Source organism: Schistocerca serialis, chromosome 7, assembly GCF_023864345.2.
Source record: "Schistocerca serialis cubense isolate TAMUIC-IGC-003099 chromosome 7, iqSchSeri2.2, whole genome shotgun sequence".
Lineage (NCBI taxonomy): Eukaryota > Metazoa > Arthropoda > Insecta > Orthoptera > Acrididae > Schistocerca > Schistocerca serialis.
The window spans coordinates 88,116,943-88,129,770 of record NC_064644.1 but is presented as its reverse complement, the minus strand read 5'-3'; the positions used below and the strand labels follow the sequence as shown (position 1 = coordinate 88,129,770).

General features: G+C 37.6%; 1 protein-coding gene across 1 annotated transcript; it reads left to right on the top strand.

Annotated features, from left to right (window-relative positions):
• The first annotated feature begins 6,300 nt into the window (after positions 1-6,300).
• Positions 6,301-7,314, top strand: LOC126412905 (piggyBac transposable element-derived protein 4-like). The gene has a single exon (XM_050082794.1). The coding sequence runs from the start codon at positions 6,301-6,303 to the stop codon at positions 7,312-7,314; it is 1,014 nt and encodes a 337-aa protein (XP_049938751.1).
• Positions 7,315-12,828: the final 5,514 nt, after the last annotated feature.

The following is a 12,828-nucleotide window of genomic DNA, read 5'->3' as shown; positions in this document are numbered from 1 at the left end:
TGTTGAGAACACTGCTGAATTAATCACATCACAGATTGTACTAAGCTCTGTGGGAAACTGAAATGAAATGATGCATATAAAAGTAAATTTCTTTATATCATTGCGTCTAATGCCAATCAGACAAGGATGTGTATTGCTGAGGACAGTAGTGCATAGAAAAGCGTAGAAGGGAGATCTGTGTCCAGCAACAAATGTCATGTCGGTGACTTTTTACAGAGTCAAAACCATACAGGTGTTTGTTTATTTCAGGGATGTAATTGCAGCTCCACCAGTACTCTCCACACTCTTTGATGTTCCCCCCTCGCAGACAAATTGACTAAGCTTACTGACAAAGTTACTTACTTTCACATGATTGAACACATCCTCCTCAAATTTCACTGTGGCTGAGCTTGTAAGTTTCTATCCTCAGGTACAGTTTCCTTCAATTAGGATGACGGCTGATGCGTAATTTCACACACATTGTTGTGGCTTTCTTAAGACCGTGTTTTGGTAACCCTTACATTAAATGCATTCTGCTAGATTGTGTAATGATGCCCTGTGTTCAACAACTGGTCTTGAACTATAAGCAGTGGAAATTCCACTGTAGACATGTCACAGATGATTGTATGTCTAAAGAATGTAATCATCACTATGATAGGTTCTGCTTGAACAGAAACTTTTTATTGACTATGAGTCTTGATCACATAGACAGACATTTTCTGCTTGTGTCTGTGTATGTGCGGATGGATATGTGTGTGTGTGTGTGTGCGCGAGTGTATACCTGTCCTTTTTTCCCCCTAAGGTAAGTCTTTGCGCTCCCAGGATTGGAATGACTCCTTACCCCCTCCCTTAAAACCCACATCCTTTCGTCTTTCCCTCTCCGTCCCTCTTTCCTTATGAAGCAACCGTTTGTTACGAAAGCTTGAATTTTGTGTGTATGTTTGTGTTTGTTTGTGTGTCTATCGACCTGCCAGCACTTTCGTTTGGTAAGTCACATCATATTTGTTTTTAGGTATATTTTTCCCACGTGGAATGTTTCCCTCTATTATATATAATGCCTCGCTGCGATGGAGCACTTCCTTTCCTCCGTCACAGCGGGACCCACCTCCTCTTCCTCAAAATCAGCCTCTCCAAATATATATATATAGTCGGCAGTCAGCATGTAAGATCTTCCATTTCTTCTGATCCTGAGCTTCCTGTTGCCAATTGAATCCCACTGTCTTCCTTATATCTCTGTCCCATCTGTCTGGTGGTCTTCCTCTAGGTCTTTTTTGGTAAATTGGGCTCCAGTCTAGGACTTGTTTAGACCCTCTACCATCTTTTGTTCGAGTAACACGTCCAGCTCACTGCCATTTCAATGTATTCACTCTTTGTATTATGTTGGTGACCTTCATTGTTTGTCTTATTTCAACTGCTCTCTTCCTCTTTCCATTCCTGTTTGGGCTACTGTTAGCTTCCTAACAATGAACTCATTTAATGTCCATCCTTCACAGTCATAAGTTATTACTGGCAATATACATTGGTCAAAAATAGATTTCTTCAGCTCAACTGACATCTTTAGATTTCAAAATTGAAGAGTGCCTCCCATAAGCTTGCCAGCCCAATTTAATTTGTCATAATATTTCTGGTTTTAAATCTCCTTTCATGATTATCAGTTGACCCAGATAGATATATTCTGTGACTCTTTGGAACTGTGTACTTCTAACTAATATATTTCCCTCAGGTGTCCATTCATTGATCATTATCTTGATTTTATCAATGTTCATTTTTAGTCCAATTTCAGTGCACTAATGCAAGTTCATTTACTAATACTTGAAGTTCTTCTATGTCATTTGCAAATAGGACATTATTATCCGCAAACCTCAAGTTGTTCAGTCTTTTTCCAAGAACTTGAATTCCCTTTTCTACCCAATTCAATTTAGACATGGCTTTTTCCAAGACTGCTGAAAATAGTTACACCCTTTTCAATGGGAAATTCATCAGTATATTTGACAACGCGCACAAATGCTTTGGAGGTTTTGTAAATGTTTTGTAGGATTTTGATATAGCCCTGTTCTACTCCTTGTTCTTTTAGAGGCGCAAACGTAGCTGGGCAACTGATAGAATCAAAGGCCTTTTCAAAATCTATAAAAACAGGGCAAAGGGGTAGATGGTACTCATTTGTTCTACTAATTTCCTGTAGTGTGAAGATATGGTCAACTGTGCTAAATCCCATCTGTATATCTGTGTGTGTGTGTGTGTGTGTGTGTTTTTGTCTGTTTTGTCTGTTCTTTCAGGCATGTCCAAAGGAACAGACATCACATATATAGATAATGAAGGCAAGATGGCCAATGATCACTTCAGTGCAGATGCACAACGGGCTCGAACTCTACCAGGAATCTGTGGAATGTCGCATCTAACCAGAATAATGGGCAGAGGGCACTACATTAGTAGTGTACAATATGATACTGCAGTGCCTATGTAATTCCAAATTATGAGGTAAAGTTTGTATGGTAAGATGACCGCTCATGATAAATGGGAAATTGTTGTCATTCCATTATACAGCTGATGACAGTCCATATTCGTAACAGTGAATACATTTCATGTACATTAGTAGTGTGTGGATAGGTTGAGAATTCAGGTCTGGCAGGAGGCATGATGAGGTAGTCCATGCAGTTGCAATAACCACTGTGTCCGTATGGCTTAGTGGTCAGAGCGTGTGCCAAGTAAGGAGGAGATGCGGGTTTGAATCCTAGTCCAGCACGAATGTTCGACTCTCTCCATTGTTTTCAATCAGTTCCCAGTCACAGCCAATATCTGTATTTCCTTTGTGTCTTAGTTCATAATGGCTGCTGGATGAGAAATGGTGTTTGTTCTTTCAGATGTGTCCAAAATAACAGACACCGCATATATAAACAAATTTTAACAAACATAACCATTATACAGCCTCTTATGACTCCCCGACATGCAAGGATAACATGTGATGTATGTAATTATGACAAATCATGTATAGGCGTTTTGCATTCTAAAATAGAAAATTATATAGTATCCCTGGTATGAAGGTCGTTGTTGACCATTACAGCTATGATGTCGTACAGTTTTCTGTCAATGGCTATGATTATAAAAGAATCACACCAATTGTATTTTATAATTGATATCACATTATTACCTGTGTTGAGAACATTGCCTTGAGTATTTTACGGATCTAATGTTAATCCCTTTGATGGAAACTAGTGGTCAAGAAAAAGTTTTTATGCCTGTAGCAGCTGATCCTGATGCTAATTGCATTCCTTAAATATTTACAAGCTATTGGGCATCACCTACATAAAATTTTCTGATTGTAATTTCAAAATGATGTCACCAATGTCAAAGGAGTAATCATTTGTTTGTTATGAAACACATTAATCATTCAGAATCTCATTTTCCACAAAATATTAATTTTCCGCTATTGAATCCTTATCTCTTAATACTCTATTTTTCTAAACAATTTGTAATTTTGACTAGAAACTTGTGACAGTTAACTTTATAGACTTCATGGGAAAATGTCAGATTTTATCTTTTTGTGTGTTTGTACATATAGCAGGAGCAATGTTTCTGTGATTTCACCTTCAGGCTACTGCAGATGGACTGCCATTGCAACCTCCTATGGCTGTCCCAGCACCCAGACATCCACTTCAGAGGCACATACTGGGCCATTGAATATATATTTTTTTAAATGATCAATACCACTTACAGCTGTTGATATATTCTGTTATCCAATGGCCAAATGAAGCAATATAGGTGATGGATTTCAAATGTCATGTTTTTTTTTCTTTTTTTCCCCTAGAATTGGTAATAGTTGCACCTTCCACAATGAAATATGGGATCCAGCCCCTTTTGTTCACTTGTAATAGTGCTAATGTGTGTCATGGCATGCAATACATATATTAGGAAATAACAAACCATTGAAACTTCAGCTGCAACTATTACTTACATTGACAGCCATAGGCAGTGTTTATCACATTGCCTCATCAGACAATTGAATTTAGATTCACGTACATGAAATGATGTCACTGAAGTAATGTCAAGTAATTCTGAACTCCCAGTTAATGAATGTGTTATCAGTAGTGATATTTTGTGCAAAGGAGGGATTTGAATTTCTCATTTATCGAGACCGTGCACCTTAATCACTAAGCTGTCTGAGATCACCTTTGGACCTGACTCAAAGTTTGTCTCTTGTTTTCTTCCTATTACTTCCGCACAAACATGAATATTGAAACTGATTCAATTGATCATCTCTTGAAAGAGGTAAGTCACAGTCCTCCATCATATCGGTTCTTTTGGTGCTCTAATTGCAAAATGGAGAACCTCTGAAAGTAGTGTTTGGAAATCACAAATGAACAGGCCTCGTAGTTAAGGTGACTGCACAAAAAGAGTAGCAGATATAGATTTGAGGCCCAGTTTGGCACATACTTTCATTAGTCATGGCATGTACGAGGGGCATTCAATAAGTAACATTTTTTCTGAAGGTAGGTTGTTTTTATTCAGGATTACAACACACCATATATTTCCATGCGATACCAACAGAGACATCCAGTCGAGCAGGAAGATGTTCGTTTGTGATCCGTCGACCACTTCGAATGAGAGCGACCGTACATTCCGAGATTGCACAAGTCACAGCTGTGCGTGGCCAGCCGACACGTGAGAGAGATTGGACAGGTATGTCTGACCTGTCTATGAAAGATGCGGTACCCGAGGAGTCGTCGTGCTTTTGTTCACCACCAGGTTTCTGTCGACATTCTGCAAGCTCCTATGAATATCTGTGATGCTCTGCCTTTCTGCCAAAAGAAACAAAATGACAGCTCTCTCCTTGTAATGCAACTCTGTTACAGACCCCATTTTGAAGACAACATGTTACGGTGCCACCTATTGAAACTTCATGAACCTATAGGGGCTGAAGCAGGAATATTTCATGATGTGCCACAATAAGTTCCATGTTGTTTTCAACTGAAATTGACTGGAAAAAAAAAGTGAGTTGCCTTACTAATTGAACGTCCCTCACACATACTTGCACATTATTATTTCGAAACAAAGGTAATCTTATGAACAAAGCTCAGATTTGCATCATCCATTTTTGACATAATAATGCAATATTCCTTATTTTATGGAAGCTTTTAAAATACATTTTGCCTTACTTGGTATAGACAGAAAATTGTCATTTACAAATTTGAATATGTAACATGAAATCAATATTTACTTTTTGAATAAATATTACCTTTAAGTTTCACCTGTTACATTCAAGTGACAACACCTTCTTCATGCACCTGTGCCACAAAGTTCTACAAATACACAGCTTACAAAAAGTCAGCGATTATGTACAATTCTGTTGCTCCATGCATCACTTGTTGGATGCAGCTCTCCTTGCTTGTCTGTCCTGTGCAAGTCTTCTCATATCCGCATAAATGTTGCACCCTGACAAGTAAAAAGTTGGAGTATAATCCACCTGTTATGTTTCTGCTTCCAAGAATAACAATTTTTCCGCTTTTTAATTCCATATCTGATGCAGGTGCAGACGTAATACATCATATGTACGGGAATATGTCAAGTTATTATTGATGCAAAATTTCTTGTAAACTTATATCTCAGTTGTTTATGTTTATGTTCTTGCTTACAATAATGCAATTTGTTTGACTGAAAGCTGTAGGAACTAAAAACTCCAGCAAATGGAACTAATGCCAACATCATATAACGGAAATAACTTTGTGAGCTAAGAAGCAGCAGCGAGTTATTGTTACCACTCATTTGAAAGCTGGCACTCCCAACTCTTTGAGAACGTATTTGGAAGTCTCTAAAAGTAATTAGATTATGAAATAATTGACATCAAAATTTTGGACTCTCCAAAATTTCAATCTCCTATTTTCTTTAACACTCTAAGCGCCAAGCCCGTAAAATTTACGGGCCTGGGATCGCGCGAAAATCACCAAGCCCGTAAAATTTACGGGCCGCTACATTTAATTTCATTCAAAACACTGCAACGTTATTTCTACGGGTTTGGCCAGCGCTATACGTTTTTCAGATGTTTATTAACAAAATGCGTCCATAGATGTCACGGCAGCGCTGTAATTCATGTTAAAACTTATCTTTGCGTTCTCAGTCTGTATATCATTCAGTTGTTTGTCATCATGTTTCGGCGCGGTTTATCAGACGCAGAAATTGCGGATTTGATCAATCATAGCGACACTCTGGATAATGTAGAGAGTGATTCAGACGATTCTGAATGCAATGGTGTGTTTGAAGGTACGTATTTCCGAATTTTCCACGTAATTGTGCAGTACGCACATATCTGTTGAACATGTGTAAACGATGTATGTAGTTACACATAATGTGATATTCTTTTTAGAAGACGAGATTGATGACAGTTTGTCTTCAGATGAAGACGAGAATGATGTTGAAGGTGTTGCTTCAAATCCAGCAGCTGTGCCGTATCCGAAAGACAGTGAGTGGACTGCAGTTGACACCTACCGACCTCTGCCTGTCAACACGACACCCAGGCAGATACTAGTGGATATTTTGCGATTGTTGTCTGACAGCAGCTTGCTGAACAAAGGCCACACTGTGTATTTAGATCGATTTTATTCCAGTCCAGAGCTATTTCAGCAACTGGCAGAGAAAGGCACTGGAGCTGTTGGTACTGTGAACAAATCCAGGAAAGGATTGCCTAAAGATTTAGTATCTGCTAAGCTGAAAAAGGGCGAAATGTCTTTTCGGCGTAAAGATAATGTATTGGCAATGAAGTGGAAAGATAAGAGAGATGTGTATACATTGTCTACAAGGCATCAAGCAACATTTGGTACGCATACTAAGAGAAATGGGTCTGTAGTATTGAAACCACTTCAGGTACTTGATTACAACCTCAATAAAATTGGAGTGGATATTGGAGACCAACGCCTGCAGTACAATCCGTTCCAGCACAGAACTGTGAAATGGTGGCGAAAATTATATTTCCATTTGCTGCTTATGGGAGTATCAAATGCATTTTGGCTGTACAATGCAGTGCACAGGAAGAAAATTACAATAACAGACTTTATAACAGTGCTTGCAGTTCAGCTTGTTGAAGACGACACACTTGAATTCATTCCAAGAAATGAAGGAACTGTAGGTCGGCTAACAAAGAGACATTTTTTGCAGCACATACCTGCAACTACTAAGAAGTATGCTGCTCGTGTGTGTCACGTGTGCAGTTCCAGGAGCAAGAAACAGAGTGGCAAGGCTTCTCGCAAAGAGACACGATACGAATGTGAACAGTGTGGCGTTGCACTCTGCCTGGAACCTTGCTTTAAAATTTTCCACACTAAAAAACAATATGATTCTGTGTGAAATTTATATGTAATACTGTATACTATCAGAAACATGTAATGTAGTGCCACAATTTTGGTTAAAAATAAATCACAATTGTATTCCCTTATTCGTATGACTTTTTCTAAATTCTTAAAACATCTAAGTGATTTCTATAACTGTACCTTAAAGCTGTGCATTGTAAAGTAGTTTCTTTCACTCAGAATTAAAGTAGAAATGTGCAGCTTCAAGATGGTACCAAATTTGCCACAATCCAAACAGTAGATTTGATGCAGTAATTTTTTTAATATTGGTAAAATTGCCCGGTTTCTAGGGACGGGTGCATAAAATAGGCCTGGTACAGAGAGTGTTAATGACTGGAAGATTCTGAACTTTGACAATAGAGTTTTATTACTGTATTTCTTTGTCTTCTTCTTCTAAATTAAACACCATCACTCATTAACTCAGTCAGTAATTAAGATTTAAAATAAAGAGATTCATTTCAAGAGGGATACCATACATGTAAATAGAGGATTCTACAAACCGTGTAACATTAATGTTCTGTTTCTATATGAATGTGTGGTGTCTGCTGTTTTGGGCAACAGAAATCTAAAATTAGTGAGCATGGAGGACACGGATAGGGACTGTCAATAGGTGGGAATGTGAGTCGGCCAGGGAGCAAGCTGAGATAGTCTGTGCGTTTCCGATAACACTGTGTCTGGAAGGCAGAGGTCCTGGGTTCAAGTCCTGCTCCCCCTTCCCTTCCCTTCCCTTTCTTCCCCTCCACCTTCAATTTAGATAATAATGTTTGATGCACTACTGTGAATTACTAACCTTGAAATATTTATCATAAACCAAACAGTAGTAAAGTCTTAAGCCTGCTCTACATATAATATTGTCATCAGTTGTGTATGATCATGAAAGACTGACGCAAATCGTGTAGCTACACTATTCAAACTTTCGCTCAGACTTTTGCTCGGTCATTCTGAAATAGTCATGGAGGAAGAAATGCTAGTGACAATGACTGTGCTATGTGAAGAAGAAAATGAAGTGTACACATAATTCATGATGGTCCTAGGATTGATTATTGAAGAGAGGAGTATTCTCCCATGTGAATTTTCTCTCACATGTGAATTTTCTCCAAGAACTACAGCAGGAACCAGAAGATTGTGCAATTACTTACATAGGGACGTAGAAACATACTGTAAACTGTCAACTTCAGTAACCCCAGAAACTGAAAAAGAAGATAGTGCGCCGGCCGAAGTGGCCGCGCGGTTCTGGCGCTGCAGTCTGGAACCGCGAGACCGCTATGGTCGCAGGTTCGCATCCTGCCTCGGGCATGGATGTGTGTGATGTCCTTAGGTTAGTTAGGTTTAACTAGTTCTAAGTTCTAGGAGACTAATAACCTCAGCAGATGAGTTCCATAGTGCTCAGAGCCATTTGAACCATTTTTTTGGAGATAGTGCTATAAGGGTGATAGTGCTATAAGGGTTGCTATTGGTCCCCATGAGACACTCAATGCAGCTTTAAGGAGTTAGTGACTGGCAGGAACTACAAGGACCTCAAATTGCCTAATAATTTAGTTAGAGGGATGCGATAAATAACGGTTGCTGGTCACAAAAATTAAGTGATTTTTTTTTTATTAAGTAATTCTTTCCCAGAATTTTCTATGGCTGACCATGATCTTAGTCATTCAAGATGGAAATTAAGTCTAGGTATCACAAAGAGAGTTTATAAATTTCTACCATTCCAGCTCCAGATCTCGTGGATGCTTTTATTGTCGCAGTCTCTTTGCTGTAAACTGTTGAAAATGACAGTCTTTTTGGTGGCTAACTCATTTTTACTTCACAATGGCGCCGATAGAAAAGTGTAGTGGCACTGTGCTCTCGTCCAAAAGGCAAAAAATAAGCAGTTCGTGTAAAGAATGTGAAAAGCGAGTTATGAAAGGTATTTGGTGTGTTAAGTGCAACTATTGGTTACACGAAAAGTGCGCGAAAATAAACTTAAAATACATCAGTGAAGATTTTCCGTGGACGTGTAACGCTTGTTTACGTAACGAAACGGCCGATCTTGCAACTATAGTGGACTCCAAAAATGAAATTATAAAATTACTTCAAAAGGACATTCAGGCATTAAAAACTGAAATACTATGTTTAAAGGAAGAAAATTCTAGATTAATAGTTGAAAAACAGTCCGATGTGGGTGAAATACATAAAACAAAACAACAACAAGAATTGAAAACCACGTGTGAAAGTGCAACTGCAAATGCAAGTAGTGTCACCAAAACTACAAAAAGTGGTCCTAAGGTTAAACAAGCTCAATTTCAGTCTAAAAAGAATGTTAAAATTTACGGAGATAGTCATGCACGCAATATTTCAGATTGTATGTCTAACTCGACCACAGAAAACGTGCGCATTTCATCCGTTATTAAACCAGGGGCGAAGTTTGTTGATGTAACAAGCTCTGTAAACAACGACTGCACCGATTTTACAGAAAGTGATGTCGTTGTTATTATAGCAGGTTCAAATGACGTTTATTGCAACGAGGCCAGTTCATTTATTAAAAAGTTGATTGTTATGTTAATGATGTTGTCCCATACAAATGTGATCTTGTCAAATATTCCGGCGAGATTTGATCTGCCTGACTGGTCGTGTGTGAACCGAGAAATCCGATCTACAAATAAAAAATTAAAACATTTCTGCTCCAAGTTAAAAAATGTGAGACTGCTGGACCTTAACAGTTATCAAAGAAGCAGCTTCTCTGTACATGGACTACATCTTAATCGTCTGGGCAAGAATACTCTAGCAACTGACATCAACAGAGCTATTGAGGAAACAAAATGCGATAATTCAAATGTGATACCTTGTACCTCAGATGTCATACACACGAAAGACGGAAGTGATAATTATATATGCCTGCAGAGCAAGCAAACCGAAATAATTCCTCACTGCAGTGTCAAGACTGTTGATTTTTTAGGATAAAAAAGTCCCTCAGTGTTCCCAATTTAGAAACTATCAATTTGTGTGATAATGTTAACCTTGAGAAGGATATATCCTCTCATGATTGTACCAATGTATCATTTTTACATTATAATGTTGAGGGCTTAGGTAACAAAATCGATGTATTTGAGGCCTTAGTTACAGATCTAGCTCCACATGTAATCATGGTTACAGAGCATCAAAAAGCTAACCATAATATTCAGTATTATAAGTTACAGGAGTATAATCTTACATCGTTTTTTTTGTAGAACAGAACATAAAGGAGGGGGTGTTGCTACTTACGTAAGGAAATGTAACCTAATAAGTTCTGTAGAAAACGTATCATGGGTTAAGGATTATTGTATCGAGAAAGACTTTGAAGCAGTGATAATTAAGTTAATGATTGTATCTGTCCCACTTATTGTGCTAGGTATATATCGAGCCCCTTCTGGTAATCTCGAGGTTTTCCTGGAAGCACTGGATAGTGTATTGGGGAAGCTAAGCAAGGGTGGCAATACAGTAAATATTGTAATGTTAGGAGACTTTAATATAAACACACTAAGCAACAGCCAGGAATGCAAAGGTTTACAAGACTGCATAAGATCCTATGATATTAAAGATCTACTTGGTCATGTGCCCACTAGAATAACTGAGTCAAGCAGCAGTTCCATAGATCATGTGATGACCAATTATGAAAATGTTGTTTCGGCACAGACTGTAAACGGGCACATATCTGATCATCTAGGACAATTATTAGTGATTGGTTGTCTTAATAAACTTAAACAAAACAAAAAATTTGAGAATAGAAGATTATTTTCTGAATACAACATCACCTTGCTAAAGAATACTTTGGGTCAAGAATCTTGGGAATCAGTTTATAGAGAAAGGGGAGTTGACAGCAAATGGGAAGTATTTTTAAAAATTTTAACTAGACATATTGATATTACTATCCCGGCAAAGAAGATGAATGTAAATAAAAATAAACCTCCAATAGTCAAACATGTAAAACTTGATGAAAAAACGAAAAGACTCAAAGAAGGAATGGAGTATATGTATAAGCTACACAGAGAAACCAGTCTTGATTCATATAAAGAGGATTATAAAAAATATAAATATGAGTATCGCAAGGAAGTAAGGAGAAGGAAAGTAGAACATATTAGTAAACAGATCCGAAATTCTGACTGTGTCTCAAAGTCGTGCTGGGCAGTAGTTAATGATATGAGGAACACTGATTCAAAAACTAAAATTAATAATATAGAGTTAAGTATACATAATGATAATTTTTCTGATCCTTATATAGTTAGCAATATATTTAATGATTACTTTATAGATGCTATTGAAAATGATACTTGCATGAAACAGGAGAGGCCGTTTAAATATGATAAGGAAAAGGAAAGGGACTCTTGTATGCTACCTACAGTAACCATCAAGGACGTAACAGAGCTAATTGACAACTTAAAAAATAAAAGATCAGCTGGATGGGATGAATTCTCTCCTTTTCTACTGAAAAAATGCAAGGGTGAGTTAGCCAGACCGTTAGTCCATCTAATAAATTGTGTACTTGAAGAAGGTGTGTTTCCGAAGAAACTGAAACTTGCTTTAGTTAAACCTTTATATAAAAAAGGGGAAAGAAAACAACCACAGAACTACAGACCAGTTGCCTTAACGTCAGTGTTTGGTAAATTAATTGAAAAAATAATGCTAGAAATCTTAATTGAGCACTATAATATGAATAACTTAATAGGAGATTTCCAACACGGCTTTAGAAGTGGTCGGAGCACCATATCTGCAGCAGTACAGTTTGTACACTGTCTGATGGAGAAAATAAATGAGGGATACGAAACAGCAGGAGTGTTTTTAGATCTTTCCAAAGCGTTTGACAGAGTCCATCATGGCGCTCTTTTAAGTAAACTTGCTTATAATGGTGTCAGTGGGAAACTGTTGCTCTTAATAGAATCTTACCTTAAAGATAGACAACAATGCACAGAAGTTGTGTATGATAATGGAGAGGTAATTGCAAAAAGAAGATCAAAGATAAGGAACATAAATTTTGGTGTGCCACAAGGCTCTATCTTGGGCCCCTTCTTGTTTATTTGCTACGTGAATGATTTCCCAAAAGTATTAGACACCAGTCATCGTATTACTATGTATGCTGATGACACCTCTGGGGTTTGCTGGGCACGTAGTAATGATGACCTAAATTCAGTGGTACAGAATTTTGTTGAAAAAGCCCAAACACATTTTGAAAAAGAAAACCTGAGGGTCAATATTAACAAAACTAATTTAATTTATTTTAAGACAAGTAGTTCAAATAAAAATACTTTTCTAAATGAGGACATTCAGGAAAATACCTGTTCAGAATGTAAATTTCTGGGGATATATATAGATGACAGGCTTTCATGGAATCAGCAAATAGATCATGTCTGTGGTAAAATAACATCTAGTCTGTATTTACTAAGGAGATTAGTTCAATATTTAGATATAGAAGCAATAAAAATAGCGTATTTTGGGTTGGTGTATCCCCATCTATCTTATGGAATTGTATTGTGGGGTGGGTGTAGCCAATACAATATAAAAA